At 44.9% G+C, this 21,805-nt stretch overlaps 1 protein-coding gene across 1 annotated transcript in view; it reads left to right on the top strand.

Moving 5' to 3' along the window:
• The window catches only part of prkci (protein kinase C, iota), a 125,574-nt gene that overhangs the window by 32,447 nt on the left and 71,322 nt on the right, over window positions 1-21,805 (top strand). The window contains exon 2 of the mRNA XM_085989658.1: window positions 5,396-5,517. Coding sequence (XP_085845784.1) covers window positions 5,396-5,517 — 122 coding nt within the window. The remainder of the gene's footprint in view (window positions 1-5,395; window positions 5,518-21,805) is intronic.

Here is a 21,805-nt window from a genome sequence, read left to right as displayed (position 1 = left end):
CCCTGTGGGTAGTGGAGTGGGCCCAGGGGCCGTGTAGCCTGGTTCTGTTCCTACTTCTTGTGTTCTAATTCTGTGTTAGATTTCAGGAGATGGTTTTATTCCTGTTCCTGGCTGGGGTGGAGATCACCTTTACAGAAGGTAAGTACTGTAGAAAATATAGGGACAGAGTGATCTCCTGGAAGAGTTTCGATTGCCTAGATGGGTCGGAGAGGAATTTCCCAGATTTTTTCTCCCAAATTGGCCATTGGGTTTTTTATCTGGTTTTTCGCCTCTCCCGGGAGATCACATGGGTTCGGGTGGGATGGAGAGTGATAGAAGATTTGAGGTTAGGATCAGATCAGCCATGATCTTATTGAATGGTGGAGCAGGCTCGAGGGGCCGATTGGCCTACTCCTGCTCCTATTTCTTAGGTTCTTATGTAAAACCTCCCAAGGTAGATCAACAGGGAGACCAGCAGCAACTTGTTCACGTTACAGGGCTGTCGCTGAAGGCAGGGCTGCAGCACACAGGTGGCATAAGTGAGCTGTGAAATTGTTGCAGGATTTGGCTGTGGCTGATGTGCAGAGACATGAATTAATAATGTGTAAATATCCCAAGCACATTGCATATTTAGATGCGAATTATGAAACCAGTTTACCTGTAACGAAAGGTGAAGCTGAGGCAGTGCAACAGATGCTGCAGAATGTCAATATGCCAGGTGTGCAAAGACCTGTACTTACTGTTTTCTGGAGGTGTATATTCTGCTCGGATTTGAATTGTGGGTCAGATTTACCTTTGTCGTTTTAAAAGATGCCAAGAACAGGGCCACTGGTTTATAGTGACCGAAGAAGCAAAATTCCATTTTTATTATGGACGATTCCGGGATTTCTACTGGTGTTTTAGGAATTGCAAAACGGTGACTTTCTTTGTCTTGGGCATTTATGAAGGGGAAGGAGGAGAAGTTGGGTTTTTTGATGTTAGATGTAGGAAGATAAAAAAAAAAATGAACCCATCATCAAAATGTATGGTGATCTACAACTTCTTTTGATTAACCCATCATGGCACTGTTGCTGATGATTTTCTGCGGTGGATTTGGCTGTTTTCTGTTCATTCATTGTCTTGATTTCCCTATCAAAGTCTTTTGTACATTACAACAGTGACTTCACTTCAAAAGTACTTCCTTGGCTGTAAACGCTTTGGGAGATCCTGAGGTTGTGAAAGGCACTATATAAATGCAAGTCTTTCATTATTTCTTTTTCTTGTACCAAGGAATTCTCTTTCCCCTTTCTAATTGACAGTGTATAAATGTTCATTCTTTATTTGGAGGTTGAAGTTCCATACCGTTTCACTGTGTGAAGTGTTTGCCCGCTGACCTCCTGAGATGCCACCCCTTTTCATATGCTGACCATGGGTTTGAAGACTTGGATTACTGCTGGTGAAAGTGACACTTTGTTCCTGTGTCAGTTAAAGTTTCATGTTGTAAATATTTTATCCCTTGCATGAAACTTTAATTTAACTCTGGGAAAAGTTGCTTTCACTAAAGGTCATCATTCAAACTGCCAGTCTCTGGAAACATTGTGCCCTTCAACTGACAGTATGGCTGTGCATATTATGATTGAACATGGCAATCTAAGGCTCCTTTGATAGCTCAGTTGATAGTTCCACACTGGGCAGAAAATCTAAACCAGGCAGACCAGGAGGGTCCCAGTGTCTGAATCAGCTGAGGTGATGGAAGGGGTGCGGCCACTGGTCCCGGAGGCCTTGGGGAAGGAGAGAAAAAACATCCGCTAAGGTTGCTCCTTTTAAGCACGAGTGAGTGAGTTGTGAGGAGGATACAAAGAGGCTTCAAGGCGACTTAGACAAGTTGAGTGAGTGGGCAAATACATGGCAGATGCAGCATAACATGGATAAATGTGAAGTTATCCACTTCGGTAGGAAAAACAGAAAGGTAGAGTATTATTTAAATGGTGATAGATTGGGATATGTTGATGTACAAAGGGACCTGGGTGTCCTTGTACACCAGTCACTGAAAGCAAACATGCAGGTGCAGCAAGCAGTTAGGAAGGCAAATGGTATGTTAGCCTTCATTGCAAGAGGATTTGAGTACAGGAGCAAGGATGTCTTACTACAGTTGTACAGGGCCTTGGTGAGACCACACCTGGAGTAGTACTGTGTGCCGTTTTGGTCTCCTTACCTAAGAAAGGATATACTTGCCCTAGAGGGACATAAGAACATAAGAAATAGGAGCAGGAGTAGGCCAATCGGCCCCTCGAGCCTGCTCCGCCACTCAATAAGGCCATGGCTGATCTGATCCTAACCGCCAATCTACTATCACAGAACCATCTGCTGAATCTAACAGAATTAGACACACGAAATGGGAGCAGGATCAGGCTGCACGGCCCCTGGGCCCGCTCCGCTACCCACAGGGCCATGACCGATCCGAACCTAGACCTCTGTCCAAATTCCTGCCGCTCCCCGTAACCCTTAATTCCCTTTACTTCTAGGAAACTGTCTATTTCTGTTTTAAATTTATGTAATGATGTAGCTTCTACAGCTTTTTGGGGCAGCATATTCCATGGACCTACCACCCTCTGAGTGAAGTAGCTCCTCCTCATCTCAGTTTTGAAAGAGCAGCCCCTTATTCTAAGACTATGCCCCCTAGTTCTAGTTTCGCCCATCATCGGGAACATCCTCCCCGCATCCACCCGATCCAACCCCTTCACAATCTTATATGTTTCAATAAGATCGCCTCTCATTCTTCTGAACTCCAATGAGTAGAGTCCCAATCTACTCAACCTCTCCTCATATGTCCATCCCCTCATCCCCGGGATTAACCGAGTGAACCTTCTTTGTACTGACTCGAGAGCAAGTATGTCTTTTCTTAAGTATGGACACCAAAACTGTATGCAGTATTCCAGGTGCGGTCTCACCAATACCTTGTACAACTGAAGCAATACCTCCCTATTTTTATATTCTATCCCCCTAGCAATGAAAGCCAACATTCCATTGGCCTTCTTAATCACTTGCTGCACCTGCATACTAACCTTTTGAGTTTCGTGCACCAGGACCCCCAGATCCCTTTGTACTTCAGTACTTTCCAGTTTCTTGCCATTAAGATAATAACTTGCTCTACGATTTTTCCTGCCAAAGTGCATAACCTCACACTTTCCAGTATTGTATTCCATCTGCCAAATCTCTGCCCACTTACTTAGCCTGTCTATGTCCCCTTGCAGGTTTTTTATGTCCTCCTCACTCACTACTTTCCCTCCCATCTTCGTATCATCTGCAAACTTTGATATGTTACACTCGGTCCCCTCCTCCAAAACGCTAATATAGATTGTAAAGAGTTAGGGACCCAGCACTGACCCCTGCGGAACACCACTAGTTACTGATGCCAGTCTGAGAATGAACCATTTATCCCAACTCTCTGCCTTCTGTTAGATAGCCAATCCTCTATCCATGCCAGAATATTACCCCCAATCCCGTGATTTTTTATCTTAAGCAATAATCTTTTGTGTGGCACCTTGTCAAATGCCTTTTGGAAGTCTAAATACACTACGTCCACTGGTTCCCCTTTATCCACCCTATATGTTACTTCCTCAAAGAGTGCAGCGAAGGTTCACGAGACTGATTCCTGGGATGGCAGGACTGTCGTATGAGGAGAGATTGGATCGACTAGGCCTGTATTCACTAGAGTTTAGAAGAATGAGAGGGGATTTCATTGAAACGTATAAAATTCTGACGGGGCTAGACAGACTGGATGCAGGGAGGATGTTTCCCCTGGTTGGAGAGTCTAGAACGAGGGGTCACAGACTCAGGATACGGGGTAGGACATTTAGGACTGAGATGAGGAAACATTTCTTCATTCAGAGGGTGGTGAACCTGTGGAATTCTCTATCACAGAAGGCTGTGGAGGCCAAGTCACTGAATATATTTAAGAAGGAGCTAGATAGATTTCTAGACACAAAAGACATCATCAAGGGGGATGGGGAGAGAGCGGGAATATGGTATTGAGATAGAGGATCAGCCATGATCATATTGAATGGCGGAGCAGGCTCGAAGGGCCGAGTGGCCTACTCCTGCTCCTATTTTTCTATGTTTTCTCTGAGTGATGCCTGCTGGAAGTTAGGTGTGTATTTGGGTTTTGGGTAAGGACAGGATTTGGTTTAGTTATGAAGCCCATCATAGCTAAAAATCCCATTGATGCACTCCATCTGGGCTCAACAATGAAGCATGATCATATGGGAACTGTCAGCACCTGTGGGAATAAACCGCAGCAAGAGTTAGGTCACAGATCAGCCATGATCCCATCGAATAGCAGAACAGACTCGAGGGGCTGAATGGCCTACTCCTGTTCCTATGTTCCCATGTAGAAATTTATGAATCGGCGTTAAGCAGGGTTATCTCCTGAACAGCATGTGATCCCTAGCCATATTAGTGGTTGCAATCTATGCTTAGTGCACAAGCTCAATAAATATTAATAATATTAGTCAGGGAAAGTCAGAACATGCCTGGCTGTCAAAAGACTTATTTTATAACTTAAATTGAAGATTTCAATTAAGTTCCTGGGACAAGTCAGTAGAAATGTAATCCTCCGGCAACTTTACTGATTCTGAGCTCTCCAGTGCTATTTTGCAATGGCGCAAGTGGCTGTGGCGATCACGGTGGCGTTAATTCATCAAACTTGATGGCCCATAATTTGCTGTAGCAGGGCAACAAACGCCGTCTTTTCCTTGCTCATTTAACCTCGCCGATATTTTGCGCCGCAAGTTGCTGGAATGCGAGCTGATAACATTGCAGCGAGGGAAACCAGGCATCTGGGACCTGAGGGAACAGGGAAAGCAACTGCGTGTCTCCTTAACCAATCGGATTGGAGGATTGTGAAATTAACAGCGCAAGGACTGAAGAAAGAGTAAGTTAGAAGGGGTGAATTCAATACCAAATCAGGCACAGAAACTATGGTCGGGCTGATATCAGATCTGTTGGATTTTTATGTGCTGTGGGAGATTTCAGATTTAAGCTAACCATTCTCGGGGTGGGCATGGGGTGTTCAACTGAAGAATATCGACGTACTCTCATATTTTGATATTTATTATATAACCAGAGTTCAGCCTTTTTTTCATATGGAGCCATCTTTCAATTGCTGCCTTTCCCCAGTTTCTTGTGGAGTGTTCACATTTAATACAAAGCCCGAGTTCCTTGGCAAAGGGCAGTTGTGTTTTTTCTCTTGTGAAATATCTTGAACAGAAATAGAGTTGGTGTGAATCCTGGAGGAAGGTGTCTTGCTCTGCTTTGCTCTGGAACCCGTCGGGCCCTGATTCCAGATTTACAGTGCGACTTCTCAACATTTGTGTGAAGCAATACTTGTTTGGTGTTGGTTATTTCTTACTGGTCCTTTATTCATTTCTTCGCTCAGGGACATCATGATCACCCACTTCGATCCCTCCATCACGTATGAAAACCTTTGCACTGAGGTCCGTGATATGTGCTGCTTTGACAACGAGCAGCTCTTCACGATGAAGTGGATCGATGAAGAAGGTACAGTGGATTTTGTGACAATTGCCAGCATTTATTTTATTTTGCTTGCTTTGCATGCCTGGCATAAGGAATGGGGTAGGCAGAAATGTGTGAATTGTGTTGTGTGACCCCAGGCTGTCTCTTTCAAGTTAGTGTTTCATATTTTTCATTTTTATCGCTAAGCCAGACGCTTAATTATAAAAGCCATGCTTGATATTACCAGCTTTATGAAGTGTTTTGCTCATGCAAAAATTGAGTTTTAAAATTAAAACAAATAGGACTAAATGTGCTGTTGCAGTGGAATATATTTATTGTCGCACCGCCGTTAGCAACTGAGCTGGTTTCTAACAGCGGATTGGGATACCGTGAAAGAAAAAAGACTTGCATTTCTGTAGCGCCTTTCACAACCTGAGGACGTCCTAAAGCACTTTACAACCAATGAAGTACTTTTGAAGTGTAGTCACTGTTGTAATGTAGGAAATGCGGCAGCCAATTTGCGCACAGCAAGCTCCCACAAACAGCAATGTGATAATGACCAGATAATCTGTTTTAGTGATGTTGATTGAGGGATAAAATATTGGCCAGGACACCGGGGCAAAACTCCCTGCTCGTCTTCAAAATAGTGCTGATGCGCCATCAATTACTCAAAAGACTGAGGTTGAGCGAGTAACAATCAGGCTTTTATTAACTAAAGAATGAAGGTCTTGTCTCGAGTGGTCGACCCGTCCAGAATACTAAGGGACTGGGAGGTAGTCACTTATATACCTGGAATAGTGGGAGGAGTCAGCCGAGGCATGTCCAGACCTGTACCTAGTGGAATACACATGCCTCTACAGACAGGTGTAACAGTGGTTTACCACAAGTGCCATGGGATCTTTTACGTCCACCTGAGAGCAGACGGGGCCTCAGTTTAGTGTCTCATCCGAAACTTCTGACTCAGAAACGAGAGTGCTACCAGCTGAGCCATGGCTGTGCCATGGAGTTGTGGGTTCATCTGGTGACTTACACACGTGCCCACCCCTCTCAATCCTGATCTCAGCCTTGCTGTTGTGGGCAAGTGCTACGTGGAAACCAGGTGCCCTTCCAGAGAGTGGCAGGGGAAATCAGAGGGTGAGCCACTCGGGTCACATCCTACAGATGACTACAGCACTGTAGTGACATAGAAGCATGTTCTTGCTATTAGCCTGGGACGTATGGCTTATGAAAACCAAGCAAGGTGAAAGGGGGAAAAGCACTTTAAAAGGAGAGTGCCCTCTCATTTGCTTCACTGTTGTGCACGCTCACTCTCTCAATTGCTATCCTTGTTTTCAAGGAAGATGGAGGGCAGAAACAAAAGTGAAAGTAAGAGGACATTTTTTAAAAGGGTAAAATGAATCGAGAATACATAAGAGAGAGTTGTGGAAATGTTGCAGATCAGGTCTGAAACGTTAAAGGTGTACTTTACTAAGCAACACTATTTGCTTGCGAGCTGATGTTTCCATTGAACAAAGCAATTTATGCTTTGGCTAAATCTGAAACGGTTTAATCTTTGCTGTGGTACTAATGGAGAAAAATGAACCGGAAATTGTTATACATTTCTAATTGCTGCAAAAGATTATAATGTGATAAGAGGATTCCATTGTATTCATTAAAGTACTGAGGTTATTTGCAATTATGGAAATATAAAAGTTTTGAATGGGGGGGGAATTCCTGTAACTGGTCTTGGCAGCGTTTGAAACCCTGATGTTTAAAGCCAGGATTTTGGACAGATTGTTTGCTGTGGGAACTGTTTTCTAGTTAATCATTTCTCTTAAAATCTAACCAAGTCCTTCTCTTGCATGAGTCAGATCTGATGTTTATGCTGCATTTAGAAAAAGAAAGACCTTGCATTTATATTGCACATTCCACAACCTCGCCGCCCAAAGCGCTTTACAGCATTGAAATACTTTTGAAGTGTAGTCACTGTTGTAATGCAAGGAAATACAGCAGGCAAATTGTGCACAGCAAGCTCCCACAAACAGCAATGAGGTAAATGACCAGATAATCTGTTTGTGATATTGGTTGAGTGATAAATATTGGGCAGGACGCCAGGAAATTTCCCCAGCTCCTCTTCAAGATAGTTATTATGTCCGTGCATGATCGAGACACGAACAGCAGGAGTTGAACAAACCAAGTCTTTACTGAAAGGAGTCAATCGGGAACTGAAACTACAGAGGCTTACTAGCGCCTTTTATACAGGGGTGATCACTGCCGGTACTGCAGTCTGAGACCAGTTATTCTCTTAAAGGTACATACACAACAATTCCTCCCCTTTTAGATAAACAATACATAACATTCATTTAACAACTAAATGATAACTAATTACAATCACAATTACGGTTGCTAGATACATTGGTTAAGTTTAAGCAATTATAAGTTCAGTCTTTGAGGAGGCTTCCTGATTCTGTCTGGATAATGCCTCTTTGGGGTAGTAAGGTTGAGTCGGGATCAATGTCGTTGTTTGGTTCATCTTCCAATATCACCGATTCTGCGGTAGCTGCAATTGGTACGTCGATTTCATTGCCAGGTGTATCAGATCGTGATGTGGAGTTGACGTTTTCCAGTGACTCTAGAATCTGGTCAGCATGTGTCTTCCAATGCTCTCTCCAACGTCCACGGTATACATGAGAGGTCCTTGCCGTGTACAAATCGTTCCTGGCTGCCATTTCTCAGTGCGGTAGTCCCGGGCCAAAACTGGTTGACCTATCTTAAAACTCCTGGTCGGCCTTTCATTCATATTCTGAAACTGCCTGTTCTCCACATCTCTTCGGACGTTTGGTTTAACCAAATCCAAGCGGCATCGTAGTCTTCGATTGAAGAACATCATGGCTGGAGTTTGGTTGGTAACTGCATGTGTCGCATTCCGGTAGGCAAACAAGAAGTTGTCCACCTTGTGTTGTAGGGGTATATCTTCATTACACATTGCCTTGATAGCCTTCTTGAATGTTTGAACAAACCTCTCGGCCAATCCATTAGTGGCTGGATGATATGGGGCAGATGTGTAATGCTTAACACCATTGTTCTTTAAGAACCTTCGGAACTCTTCAGACACAAACTGTGGTCCATTGTCAGAGCAAATCTGTTCAGGCAGCCCATTCCTGGCGAATATGGTTCGTAAGACTGTGATAGTTTTTTCTGTGGTGGTTGAGGACATTTTTATTACCTCTGGCCACTTTGAATGTGCATCCACCGCAATTAAAAACATCGAGTCCATGAAGGGACCAGCAAAATCAATATGCACCCTTTGCCATGGAGATGAGGGCCACTCCCATGGATGTAGAGGGGCTTGTGGTGGGGCGTTTTGGACCTTCTGGCATCCTGCACAGCTCTTGGTCATCTCTTCAATTTCTCTATCGATTCCCGGCCACCACACAAATGCTCTGGCTAAGTTCTTCATTTTTTACCCCACCCAGATGACCCTCATGAAGCTCATTGAGCACTCTATCCGTCAACTTAGGTGGAATTACTACTCTGGATCCACACATCAAGGTTCCTCTGCACACTGACAGCTGTTCTCTTCTCGGCGAGAATGCTGGCAGCAGTGGTTCGCCATATGCTGGCCATCCCTTCACCGTTAAATCATAGACCTGTGATAGTGTCGGGTCATTCCGTGTTTCCTTTTCTATGTTTGCATTCGTCACAGGGAGACATTCGACTATGGTCGAGTGGAATAACTCCATTGGATCCACTGCAAGGTCGTCTTCTTCCACCGTCGGCAACGGTAGGCGTGACAATCCATCAGCATTCCCATGCTGTTTAGTTCCTTTGTACTCGATGTCATATTGGTGTGCCCCTAGGAAAAGGGACCACCTCTGCAGCCGTTGTGCTGTCATTATCGGTACGCCCTTCTGAGGGTTGAAAATGGAGACGAGGTTGATGATCGGTTAGTAGAGTAAATTTTTGACCGTGCAGGTAGTGATTGAACTTCTTCACCCCCCACACTAGGCTGACGGCCTCTCTGTCAATCTGGGCGTAGTTACGCTCGGCAGAAGTTAACGAGCGTGACGCAAAAGCTATCGGCCTCTCTCAACCATCAAGGAATTTATGTGACAGTACTGCCCCAATGCCGTAGGGAGACGCATCACACGCCAGTCTGATCGGCAGTGCTGGGTTGTAGTGAGCCAATACTTCTCTTGAAGTGATTAAGTCCTTACTCTTCTGCAAGGCCCGCTTACAGTCATTGCTCCCTTTCCATGCTACTCCCATTCGTAGCAGGGCGTTCAGTGGGTGCAGAATTGTCGACAAATTCGGCAAAAACTTATGGTAGTAATTCACCAATCCGAGGAATGACCTCAGTTGCGACACATTTTCAGGCGCTGGGGCCTTAACAACCGCTTCAATTTTGTCAGGGGACTTATGTAACCCCTCTTCATCAATCACGTGGCCACAATACGATATCTGTTTCTTAAAAAACTCGCACTTGGGGCGGTTGGCTCGTAGCCCATGTTCCCGTAGTCTAGTGAGCACCTGTTCTAGGTTGTTAAGGTGTTCACTGTCATCTTCACCTGTCACAAGGATGTCGTCCAAGTAACTGAGTCCCCGGAATCCCTTGCAGGACTTGTTCCATCGCTCTTTGCCATATCGCCGGAGCCGATGCTACTCCGAATACCAATCGATGATACTGGTAAAGACCTTTGAGTGTTAATCGTGAGATACTTCCTAGAGGATTCTTCAACCTCCATCTGCAAATATGCTTGTGCTAGGTCAATTTTTGTAAAACGCTTCCCTCCAGACAGAGAGGCGAAGATGTCTTCTATCCTTGGAAGAGGATATTGTACTGTGTGAAGGACTGGGTTCACCGTCACCTTGAAATCCCCACAGATGCGAACCTTCCTTGGCTCCTCAGACTTATTGCTTAACGTTTTCTTCATGACAGGAACGATGGGTGTCGCCCACTCGCTCCAGTCGACCTTAGACAACACGCCTGCCTTCTCCAGATTCTCCAGCTCTGCCTCGACGGCTGGGCGAATTGCATATGGTACCGGTCTTGCTTTGAAAAACTTTGGAATTGCATTCTCTTCTATTTTTATCGAGGCCTTTAAGAGTGCCCAGTTCTTGTTGAAATACCTCTTTGGCGTTAGCTAAGATTGTTGACAATCGTCCAGGAGTGACGTCTTCATCTTTTTTACCATCCGTCATTGCATGAATGGAGTGCCAATCTAAGCTTATCTTCCTGATCCATTCACGTCCCAATAACGGTGGTCCACCATTTTGCAGTATGTAGAGATACAATTTCCGTATTTTCTTGCCGTTGTATTCGACAGGCACCCTTATTTTTCCTCTGGGGTATACTTTTTGCCCCATATACGTCGTCAAGACGATGGATGTCTCTCTCAAGGGTATGTGTGAAAATAGCCGCTCGTAGTCTCGTCGATTCATGACGGTTAGCGCTGATCCTGTATCCAATTCCATTTTAACTTGGGACCCTGCTATCGTGAGGGTGACCCAAATGGTTCGGTGATCCTCTTTTGTGATTACATTGTGAAGTTTGAGACAGCTTAGTCTCCTGTTCCCGGATTCACTATCGCTCATCTGGTCTTCGGAACTACTGTCCGTCATCTTTTGTACTTTCTTGTACGGTTCCTTAGTAGCCTTTTTGTTGTCGCTGGTCTTCTTCCCAGACCTGCAAACTCATGCAATGTGTCCCATCTTTCCGCATTGCCTGCATATTTTGTCCTTGGACCAGCAGTCCTTCTGGTCATGGTTAGTTCTGCCACAGCGATAACATTTTGCAAATCCCCGTGTCATTTCGTGGGTGCCGTATTCCTGTGGCTTTTGTTGAATTTCCGCAGCTCCCCTGGCTGCTGCTTCGTACGATACTGCCACGCTGAAAGCCTTATCTAGCGTCAGCTCTTTCTCTGAGAGTAACTTCTTCTGTGTTCCTTCACTCAGGAGTCCACAGACAAATTTGTCCCGTAGGGTATCTGCCAGTCCTGCTCCGAACTGGCAGTGCTTTGATAGCTTGCGTAGTTCCGTAAGGTACTCAGCATTGCTCTCATCTTTATGCTGAGTTCTCCTGTGGAATTTAAATCTTTCTGCTATCAACAGCGGTGCAGGGTTTAGGTGTTCCTGTAGGACAGCAACAATTTCATTAAAACTCTTCGCCTTCGGTTTGGCTGGAGTAATCAGGTCCCGCAATAGGCCGTACGTTCTAGCGCCCATTAAGTTTAGCAATACCGATGCCTTTTTCTCATCGGCTATTTCGTTTGCCTCGCAATATACCTCGACCCTTTCCACATACGTGGTCCAGTCCTCTATTGTATTATCAAAGGCAGTGATACAGCCAGTCTTCGGCATCTTGAAAACCTAAAATGGCACCTCCTGCGCTTTGCCTTCTTCCCCGCTGTTGCTAGCGCTGCTTTCTGCGGTTTCCGTTGCAACCTGCAGCTCCTCGCGGTTTCCTGCGCGTTTAATATTTTTTAAAAATTATTTTCCCGTCGTGGAACAACCCTGTGGGACTCTTGCCTCCCTCTTCTCGGGTCTATACGCAGCCCGGCTTCGTAGCACCGGCCGCGCCCTGTGTGCTCCACCCTCTCTCCTCTTCCCGACAACCCTGCTCGGCCCCGTTGCAAGCCACCCGCTCGAGTTCGCGACCGCCGCAGCCCAGGAAGGATCAGTGTACTACCTGCCACCAGCCCGATTAGCTGAAGCACCGTCGACAGGAACCAGGCCCCGCTTTCAACAGCTTCTCCAGCAATCTTCAACTCCGCTAACACGGGCGGATGCCCACGGTCGATGCCCGTTTCTACTGCTTATTTCTTCCTTCTGGCCTCGACCTCTGCTCACTTCGCTGCAGGAATGGATCCCAGGAGGTGGTGCAGACTGTAGGTAAGTTCGTATCTGCTCGTCGCCAGTATTATGTCCGTGTATGATTGAGACATGGACAGCAGGAGTTGAACAAAACAAGTCTTTACTGAAAGGAGTCAATCGGGAACTGAAACTACAGAGGCTTACTAGCGCCTTTTATACAGGGGTGGTCACTGCCGGTACTGCAGTCTGAGACCAGTTATTCTCTTAAAGGTACATACACAACAATAGTGCCATGGGATATTTTACCCCTGCCTGAGCGGGCAGACGGGGCCTCGGTTTAACATCTCATCTGAAAGACGGCACCTCTGACAGTGCAGCACTCCCTCTGTACTGCACTGGAGTGTCAGCCTAGAGTATTGTGCTAAATTCTCAGGCATGGCACTTGATGAATAAGATGACCGCTTTAAGTGCTGGGCATTGCTGATGAATACATACTTACTTATATTTAACACTTTCCGGAGTTTTGGTGTTACGTTTGTTTAGCAATTTTCTGGTGAGTTGCATTACCGATTCAAGTATGTGGATGATTTAGAACAAAACTGAAAACGGCTGATAGATCTTCCCATGTGTGAGAATAGGTCAATTTCTTCGAGGAAGTGGAGGAGGCGCTCAAGCAACCTGCACCATATTCCGAAAAAGGGGCACCCAGTGTGGTTTATGGGGTCGGGGGGGGGGGGGGGGGAAGAGAATTGAGTGAATTCGGCAAGCGTGACTCACTTGTGGTTCCTGTTTTGGTAAATTACTGACTTCGAGCATATTTCTTGTTTCTACCATGCATTATGTCATGTAGAGAAATATCAGAAAATCTTTTATTTACTCCCCTATTATCCCCATCACTTCTGGTTTTATGAAAGGGAAATAGTGTTTAACAAATTTATTCGAGCTTTTTGAGGAGATAACTTGCAGGGTAGATAAAGTGGAACCTGTGGATGTAGTATATTTGGATTTGCAAAAGGCATTCGATAAGGTGCCACATAAAAGGTTGCTACGCAAGATAAGGGCTTATTAGGTTGGGGGTCATATATTGGCATGGAGAGAGGATTGGTTCACGAACAGAAAACAGAGTAGGGATAAATGGGTCATTTTCCGGTTGTCAGGCTGTAACTAGTGGGGTGCCGCAAGGATCAGTGCTTGGGCCTCAGCTATTTACAATCTATATTAATGACTTAGATGAAGGGACCGAGTGTAATGTATCCAAGTTTGCTGACGATACACAGCTAGGAAAGTGAGCTGTGAGGAGGACACACACGGGCTGCCAAGGGATATTGATAGGTTAAGTAAGTGGGCAATAAGGTGGCAGATGGAATATAATGTGGGGAAATGTGAAGTTATTCAATTTGGTAGGAAGATTAGAAATACAGAATATTTTTTAAATGGTGAGAAACTATTAAATGTTGGTGTTCAGAGAGATTTAGGTGTCCTTGTACGGGAACACAAAGCGAGCATGCAGGTACAGCAAGCAATAAGGAAGGCAAATGGCATGTTGGCCTTTATTGCAAGGGAGTTGGAGTATAAGAGTAAGGAAGTCTTCCTACAATTGTACAGGGCTTTGCTGCGACCACACCTGGAGTACTGTGCACAGTTTTGGTCTCCTGATCGGAGAAAGGATATGCAGGCCTTAAAGGCAGTGCAACGGAGGTTTACCAGATTGAACCCTGGGATGAGAGGGTTGTCCAATGAGGAGAGATTGAGTAGACTAGGCCTATACTCTCTGCAGTTTAGAAGAATGAGAGGTGATCTCATTGAAACATGTAAGATTCTGAAGGAGATTGACAGGGTATATGCCGAGAGGTTGTTTCCCCTGGCTGGAGAGTCTAGATCGAGGGGGCATAGTCTCAGGATAAGGGGTCGGCCATTTAAGACTGAGATGAGGAGAAATTTCTTCACTCAGAGGGTTGTGAACCTTTGGAATTCTCTACCCCAGATGCTCAGTCGCTGAGGATATTCAAGGCTGAGATTGATAGATTTTTGGACTCTAGGGAAATCAAGGGATATGGAGGTCAGGCAGGAAAGTTGAAGATCAGCCATGATCTTATTGAATGGCAGAGCAGGGTTGAGGGACCTTCCAAATTGCTTGCTGTGCTTGCCTACTCCGGCACCTAATTCTTATGTTCTTATGACCCAGTTCAAGCTTCTGGTTGGAACTTATTGCTGCTGTTTAGTTTTGGCGGAAATTTTGAAAGCAGCAGTTTAGTCAATATGAAAGTACGTGGTCACGTAATGGGCGTCATGGTTTGATTGTCGGATTGGAAAAGTGGACGGGTAGCTAATTGCTCAAATGTGTGAAAATGAATAATAAAAGTTAATGATGAATTAGAAGGAAGAGCGAAAAGTACTTTACAGTTGTAGAATGGTTACAGCACAGAAGGAGGCCAATCGGCCCATCGAACCCGTGCCGGCTCTCTGCAAGAGCACTTTAGCTAGCCCCACTCGCCCGCCCTTTCCCCGTAGTCCTGCAAATTTTTTCCCTTCAGATACTTATCCAATTCCCTTTTGAAAGCCACGATTTGAGTCTGCCTCCACCACCCTTTTCAGGCAGCGCATTCCAGATCCTAACCACACTTTACGTAAAAAAGTTTTTCCTCATGTTGCCTTTGGTTCTCTTGCCAGTCACCTTAAATCTGTCTCCTCTGGTTCTCAACCCTTCTGCCAATGGGAACAGTTTCTCTCTACTGTCTAGAACCATCATGAATTTTGAATACCTCTATCAAATCTCCTCTCTACCTTCACAGAAACCCCACAGTGCAGATAGAGGCCATTTCGGCCCATCGAGCCTGCACCGACCTTGTCTGCTCCAAGGAGAACAACCCCAGCTTCTCTAGTCTGTCCACGCAACTGAAATCCCTCATCCCTGGAACCATTCTCGTAAATCTTTTCTGCACCCTCTCTAAGGCCTTCACATCCTTCATAAAGTGCGGTGCCCCGAATTGGACACAATACTCCAGTTGAGGCCGAACCAGTGTTTTATAAAGGTTCATCATAACTTCCTTGCCTCTATTTATGAAGCCCAGGATCCTGTATGCTTTTTATTTACTGCTTTCTCAACCTGCCCTGCCACCTTCAACGATTTGTGCACATATACCACCAGGTCTCCCTGTTCATGCACCCCCTTTAGAATTGTACCCTTTAGTTTCAAAATGTATCACTTGGCACCTTTCTGCGTTAAACTTCATCTGCCACGTGCCCGCCCATTTCACCAGCCTGTCTATGCCTTGAAGTCTATCACAATCCTCCTCACTGTTCACTATACTTCCAAATTTTACGTTATCTACAAATTTTGAAATTGTGCCCTGTACAACCACGTCCAAGTCATTAAATATGTAACAAGAAAAGCAACGGTCTGAGTATCGACCCCTGGGGAACACCAATGTATATCTTCCTCCAGTCCGAATTTCGTATCCATGCTGCCACTGTCTCTCTCATTCCATGGGCTTCAACTTTGCTGGCAAGCCTATTATGTGGCACTTTGTCGAACACCTTTTGGAAATCCATGTACACCACATCAACCGCATTGCCCTCATCAACCTTCTCTGTTACCTCATCAAAAAACTCGATCAAGTTAGTTAAACACGATTTGCCTTTGACAGATCCGTGCTGGCTTTCCTTAATTAATCCATACTTGTCCAAGTGACTGTTAATTTTGGTCCCTGATTATTGTTTCTAAAAGCGTCCCCACTACCGAGGTTAAACTGACTGGCCTATAGTTGCTGGGTGTATCTTTACACCCTTTTTGAACAAGGGTGTGACATTTGCAATTCTCCAGTCCTCTGGCACCACCCCAGTTTTTAAGGAGGATTGGAAGATTATGGCCAGTATCTCCGCGATTTCTTCCTTCACTTCCCTCAGCGTCCTAGGATGCATCCCATCCGGTCCTGGTGACTTATCTACTTTAAGTACAGCCAGCCTTTCTTGTACTTCCTCTTTATCAATTTTTATCCCAGCCAGTATCTCCACTACCTCCCTTTTCACTATGACTTTGGCAGCATCTTTTTTCTTGGTGACGACAGATACAAAGGACTTGTTTAGTTCCTCAGCCATGCCCTGTGCCTCCATGCGTAGGTCTCCTTTTTGGTCCCTAATCGGCCCCACCCCTCCTCTTACTCTTTATATGCCTATAGGAGACTTTTGAATTCCCTTTATGTTAGCAACAAGAAGATATTCTTGCAGCAATGAGTCTTTGCAGATGCTTTAGAAGAAAAGGCTTAACAGAAGTTAGTGGCATGGTAATTTGAGAGGGAGCTTATTATTTTTATGTTTAGGTGCGGGAACTGCAGAGTAGGGGTCAGTCAACATCTGAACAAGGAAGAGTCCTGTTTATGTGAGGGTGCAGTGTAAGTAGCATCTATTTAAATAGATCTTGAGCATTTTTACAGTTGGTTTGGTTCTAATTATAAAATAGACAGTTTTCAGCTATAAACCCAGCAAGAATTTCATGGTCAAGATTTGTTTAAAGTCTTGACGTGGCATCAGTTTATAATTTGAAGTACTGACAGCAATAAAGAACAAATAGTAGTGCTGGGCAAATCGATACTTGGTGATTGACACCTTAGCAATGTGATGCATAGTGTACATGCTAGCATATAAGAATAGAAACTTCTGCCCCTGTGTGTGGCTAATAGTGGGGGAGGGAGTGTTGTCTTTATGTGCAGGTTATATGCACAGTCAAGATTTGTTCCTGGTGGGACACTTTCTCCAAAGCAGGTAGAAGCACAATATCGTGCGTTTCTAAAAGCTGTCGTTGTGCTGTGAGCTATAATATTTCGAGAGTAACTTTCTCTCCTGAATGTCGTCTCGATTCCCACAGCTGATTCACATTGAAAGACCATCGAGAAAGATAGCTACAACAGGACATTGTAATTCAGCAGTGGGAGCCAGAACTGAAGTTGGGAGCTACTATTTAAATTTGAAATTTCTTGGAGAGACTGAGCAATAGTGGATGAAAGTGCGCTGATTAAAATGAGAGAATGAATTTATGGATGCTGAGAACTTTGGTGGTTGGAGGGTTTGCAGTGTTGACCATCATCTTGTACAGGAGTCGTGGATTTTTCTTTCAGGTGTGTGATGTGATCATATTATACATTAGCATATCTACGATATATTAAAAATCTTATGTTTGCACACAGTTCTTGTCTACAAAACTTTACTACCTTTTTGTCATATTTCTGTCAACCTTTACCATTAAAAATATTTGTAACATTTATAATGAAACGGTGTTAGCTTGTCATGTTACAATTACACCTCACACCAGTGGTGATGCTACACCTACGCTTTGTGTCTCTCAGCTTGTACTGCAGAGAAGTTCTTCTCTGCTTCCCAAAGTATTATTTAAATAATAAAATCAAAGTATTATAAAATAAAAACAGAATATACAACTTAAAAATGGGGACTAACTTGTGTCTGCAGGCCCTGATCCAGTTATCCCCACTCTCTAATCCTGCTTCACTTGAAGACTGCACTTGGTCTTGGTTCTCCATTCAAAACACCTTGGGAGATCAATTAGTAATATATAAAACATCTCGCATATGGTACACCCTTCCTGTTCACTTCAATCTTACTTCCCGGGTCATGATTCTTAGTCACGTTTTTTGTGGCAACATTTGTAATAGAAAAATCTAATGTCAGCATTTTATATAATGGCAAAACCTATCTGAACACCATTTGCCAGTCACTGTAACTACATGCTTCTTGACTGTGGATAGTGCCATTCTGATTCCCCGGCTCGGTCACCATCTACTCGGCTTCCCCGGCTCGGTCACCATCTACTCGGCTTCCCCGGCTCGGTCACCATCTACTCGGCTTCCCCGGCTCGGTCACCATCTACTCTGCTTCACTCTGTATTTTTAAATATTTCTGAGGCTTGGCCCTTCCCTCTGCCTGATGAGTAGCCCATCCTTCCTGCATTTCCTCTCAAACGGACATATGAAATTAACTGACGGGAAAAGCCCAACTGGTCCATCAAGCCTGCCCCCCACTTCATTATGGCTGGAACATCATGACTAGACATTTCTCACGCCTCCCCCAGCAGCCAGGTAAACTCCAGGGAGTGACTAAAAAGAACCCATGGCCAACAGGGGAAAAATACTATGGAAAATTCCTTTCTGACCCTGTCAGGTGATTGAAACCAGTCCAGGAGATCATGTGGACCCAGTGTTATCTATAAAGACACTTACCTTCGACATGATGCGATCTCTACCCCAATCGGGAACTGGTGCAGCTCCATCTTGAAGGCGTGCAGAGAGTTAGCATCTACTGCATCATTTTTTTCCCGGCTTAAACCTCTTGCTGTTGTGACTTGCTAGCCAATTTTGCTCTCGTCTGCTCCTTTCTGCAGGTTTTTTAATCTCTTTCTCCAGCTAGAGGCCCACCGCTAGCAGAGTTCCTGTAGTTTCCTTTCTCCCCTCGCCCCATTTCCACAGCTACTTCCCAGGTCTCCTCCTTTTGTGGCCTACATTGCAGCTGCTCCTGAATCTCCTGAACATAGGCATAATTTTTTTCCAACCTTGGAGACAGAGAACAACAGATGAACTGGAGAAAGTGAGAATGGGCACAGAGAGAGGCAGGACATGGAGATAAGACATCTGTGGAAAGATGGATTGGCCAAAGAGATCTGGGAGAGAGAGATTGGGAAAGGAAAGGAAAGGATGTGATGTGAAGGCCCTTGAGAGGGTGCAGAGGAGGTTTACCAGAATGGTTCCGGGGATGGGGGATCTTAGCTACAAGGACAGGTTGGAGAAGCTGGATTTGTTTTCATTAGATCAAAGGAGGTTGAGGGGTGATTTGATAGAGGTGTACAAGATTATGACGGGTATGGATAGCCTAGATGGGGAAAGGCTGTTCCCACTAGTTGATGGTACAAGGACTAGGGGACACAGATGTAAGGTTTTGGGCAAGAGATACAGGGGGGATGTGAGAGAAAACTTTTTTACGCAGCAAGTGGTGAGGACCTGGAACTCGCTGCCGACGGAAGGGTGGAAGCGGAGACACTCAATGTTTTCAAGGGGAGACTGGATAGACACGAGGGAAATAAACTTGCAGGGCTACGGGGATAGAGCGGGGGAATGGGACTGACTGGATTGCTCTACAGAGAGCCGGCACGGACTTGATTGGCCGAATGGCGGCCTCCTGTGCCGTATGACTCTATGAAAGAGATCAAGCAAACGAAAGTCACCAATATCACAGAAGCAGAAGAGACGTCAACAGACAGATCAGGAACAGAGCGAGAGAACAAGTCAAGGTGGGGCTTGCTTTAGGGGTGACAAGTAACTCAACGCACGGACAGAATTAAATGATTTGCAACAAATATGTACCAGAAAGGCTACAGCGAATGGTATAATTGACACAGTGCTACAAACAGGAGATTGTATCAGTAAACCTGTACTGGGAAACTGTGACTTTATGGGAGGTAATGGGAATGGTGTGCTATAGAACCCAGCAAAAGGAACCAGGCGAGGGGGGCAGCAGGCAATACGAAATGAACCACCACGCACTGTATCCCACTTTCTCCCCACACCTTCCGCTGAAAAATCAGGCATCCAGCCTCCGTGATCCCCTTCCCCACCACGCTACAGCACCAACCACTCTGGCCTTAAAAGAAACTAGAAAAAGAGAGGCAGAGAAAAGAAAGACTTGCATTTCTCCAGTGCTTTTCACAACCTCAGGACGGCCCAAAGCACTTTACAGCCAATGAAGTACTTTTTGAAGTGCGGCCACTGTTGTAATTTGTGAAACGCGGCAGTCAGTTTGTGCACAGCAAGCTCCCACAAACAGCAATGTGATAATGACCAGCTAATCTGTTTTTTTTAGTGATGTTGATTGAGGGATAAATATTGGCCAGGACACCGGGGGAAACTCCTCTTCGAAATAGTGCCACAGGATCTTTTACATCCACCTGAGGGAGCAGACAGGCCTTGGTTTAACGTCTCATCCGAAAGACGGCACCTCCGACAGTGCGGCACTCCCTCAGTACTGCACTGGGAGTGTCAGCCTAGATTTTTGTGCTCAAGTCTCTGGAGTGGGACTTGAACCCACAACCTTCTGACTCAGGCGAGAGTGCTGCCCACTGAGTCACGGCTGCAGGGAGGGAAACAAAAATAACACGTACAGGTTCGACACCTGTCCTTCAGTTGTCATGAGCAATGCCAAGGGAGATTCACTAGAATGGTGTATGCTTTTCAGGAAGGAAATAAAACTATCTCCAGGGAAGTTCACTTGTGAATAGCAGTGAGTGCGCGCATGGATCAAGGATTAAGGCTGAAAAAACCTTTGTGCATTAAAGAATATAAGTTAAAATTGTATACCATTTAATAACTTAAAAGTAGTGACCCAAACCTAAATCTGATTGGGTAGGTTACTTGTGGAGGACATGTACATTTATTAATGCTTCACTGGATAAAATAATTTACAGATGTGCAGTATCGGAGCTGTTTAAACCATTTGGAGCATTGCTGCTTCCATCCAGTAATTACACTGCTGAATATTTGAGACCTCTGTCTGTGTGTCTCCTTTCTCCAACTCTCAGCCTCCATGGAATGTTGTTCACCTCCCAGCCCGTTGTCTGATTCTGTGAATTAACCATAATTCAATCTGCTTCTTCACAAACCGAGAACTGGTAAAGTTGCTACATGGAGAAGTCTTCATAGTTTCATCAAACATTACCTATCCCTTTAAAAACAATGCATCTAAATAGTTTTAATTTGGTATTAAAATGTGTTTCCTTCCCTGTGTGAAAGGAATGGAGTATAACTGGTTTTACAGATTACAGCAAGGGAGTAGTCATAGGTTGGTATCACCGATCTCTTAAAGGGACACTGTCCTTGTGGCTCTCCCGGGGAGATGCATTGATGGAAAATCTGTGATAAGTAGTGTGCCCTGGCTGTAAATATAGGAAATTCTGTTAAACTTAATATAACTTAAAAAGAGGGTGCATCGAATCGTCGAATGGCCGCCTTCTGTGCGATATCATTCGACCCACTGTGCCCATGCTGGCCCTTTGAAAGTCCGAGCCACTTCAACCCACTCAACTTTTCCCCCATCGCCCTGTAAGTAGGAAGTGAGGAAAACCACACCTTATATGGGAGGCAGTGGATGAAAACAAAGATAAAAGTAGGGACAAAAAGCCAAGTGGTGTGGCATAAGGAGAAAGAACAAGAGCTAAGGTCTGCATGAGGATCGGGTAATATCGCTTTCTTGTTTACTCTGCGACTATTGCTTAAATCTTAAGTAGATTATACTGTACTTAGTATTCCGCGATTCAATAAACTATACTTGTTATCCACCAACCAATTGGCCTCGTGCTCCCACCACACCCTAGTTTTTTTTTTACATGTCCAACATTCATCCTTCAACCAACGCCACATTAAAACAGATTAACTGGTCATTTACTTCATTGCTGTTTGTGCGACCTCGCAGTGTGCAAATTGCCCACCTTAGAACAGTGACTGCCCTTCAAAAGTAATTCATTGATTGCGAAGTGCTTTCTGAT

The sequence above is a fragment of the Somniosus microcephalus genome, chromosome 6, assembly GCF_052327205.1.
Source record: "Somniosus microcephalus isolate GS21.2 chromosome 6, FLI_Smic_1.0, whole genome shotgun sequence".
NCBI lineage: Eukaryota > Metazoa > Chordata > Chondrichthyes > Squaliformes > Somniosidae > Somniosus > Somniosus microcephalus.
The sequence above is the reverse complement of the archived record's forward strand: the minus strand, read 5'-3'. Positions and strand labels throughout refer to the sequence as shown.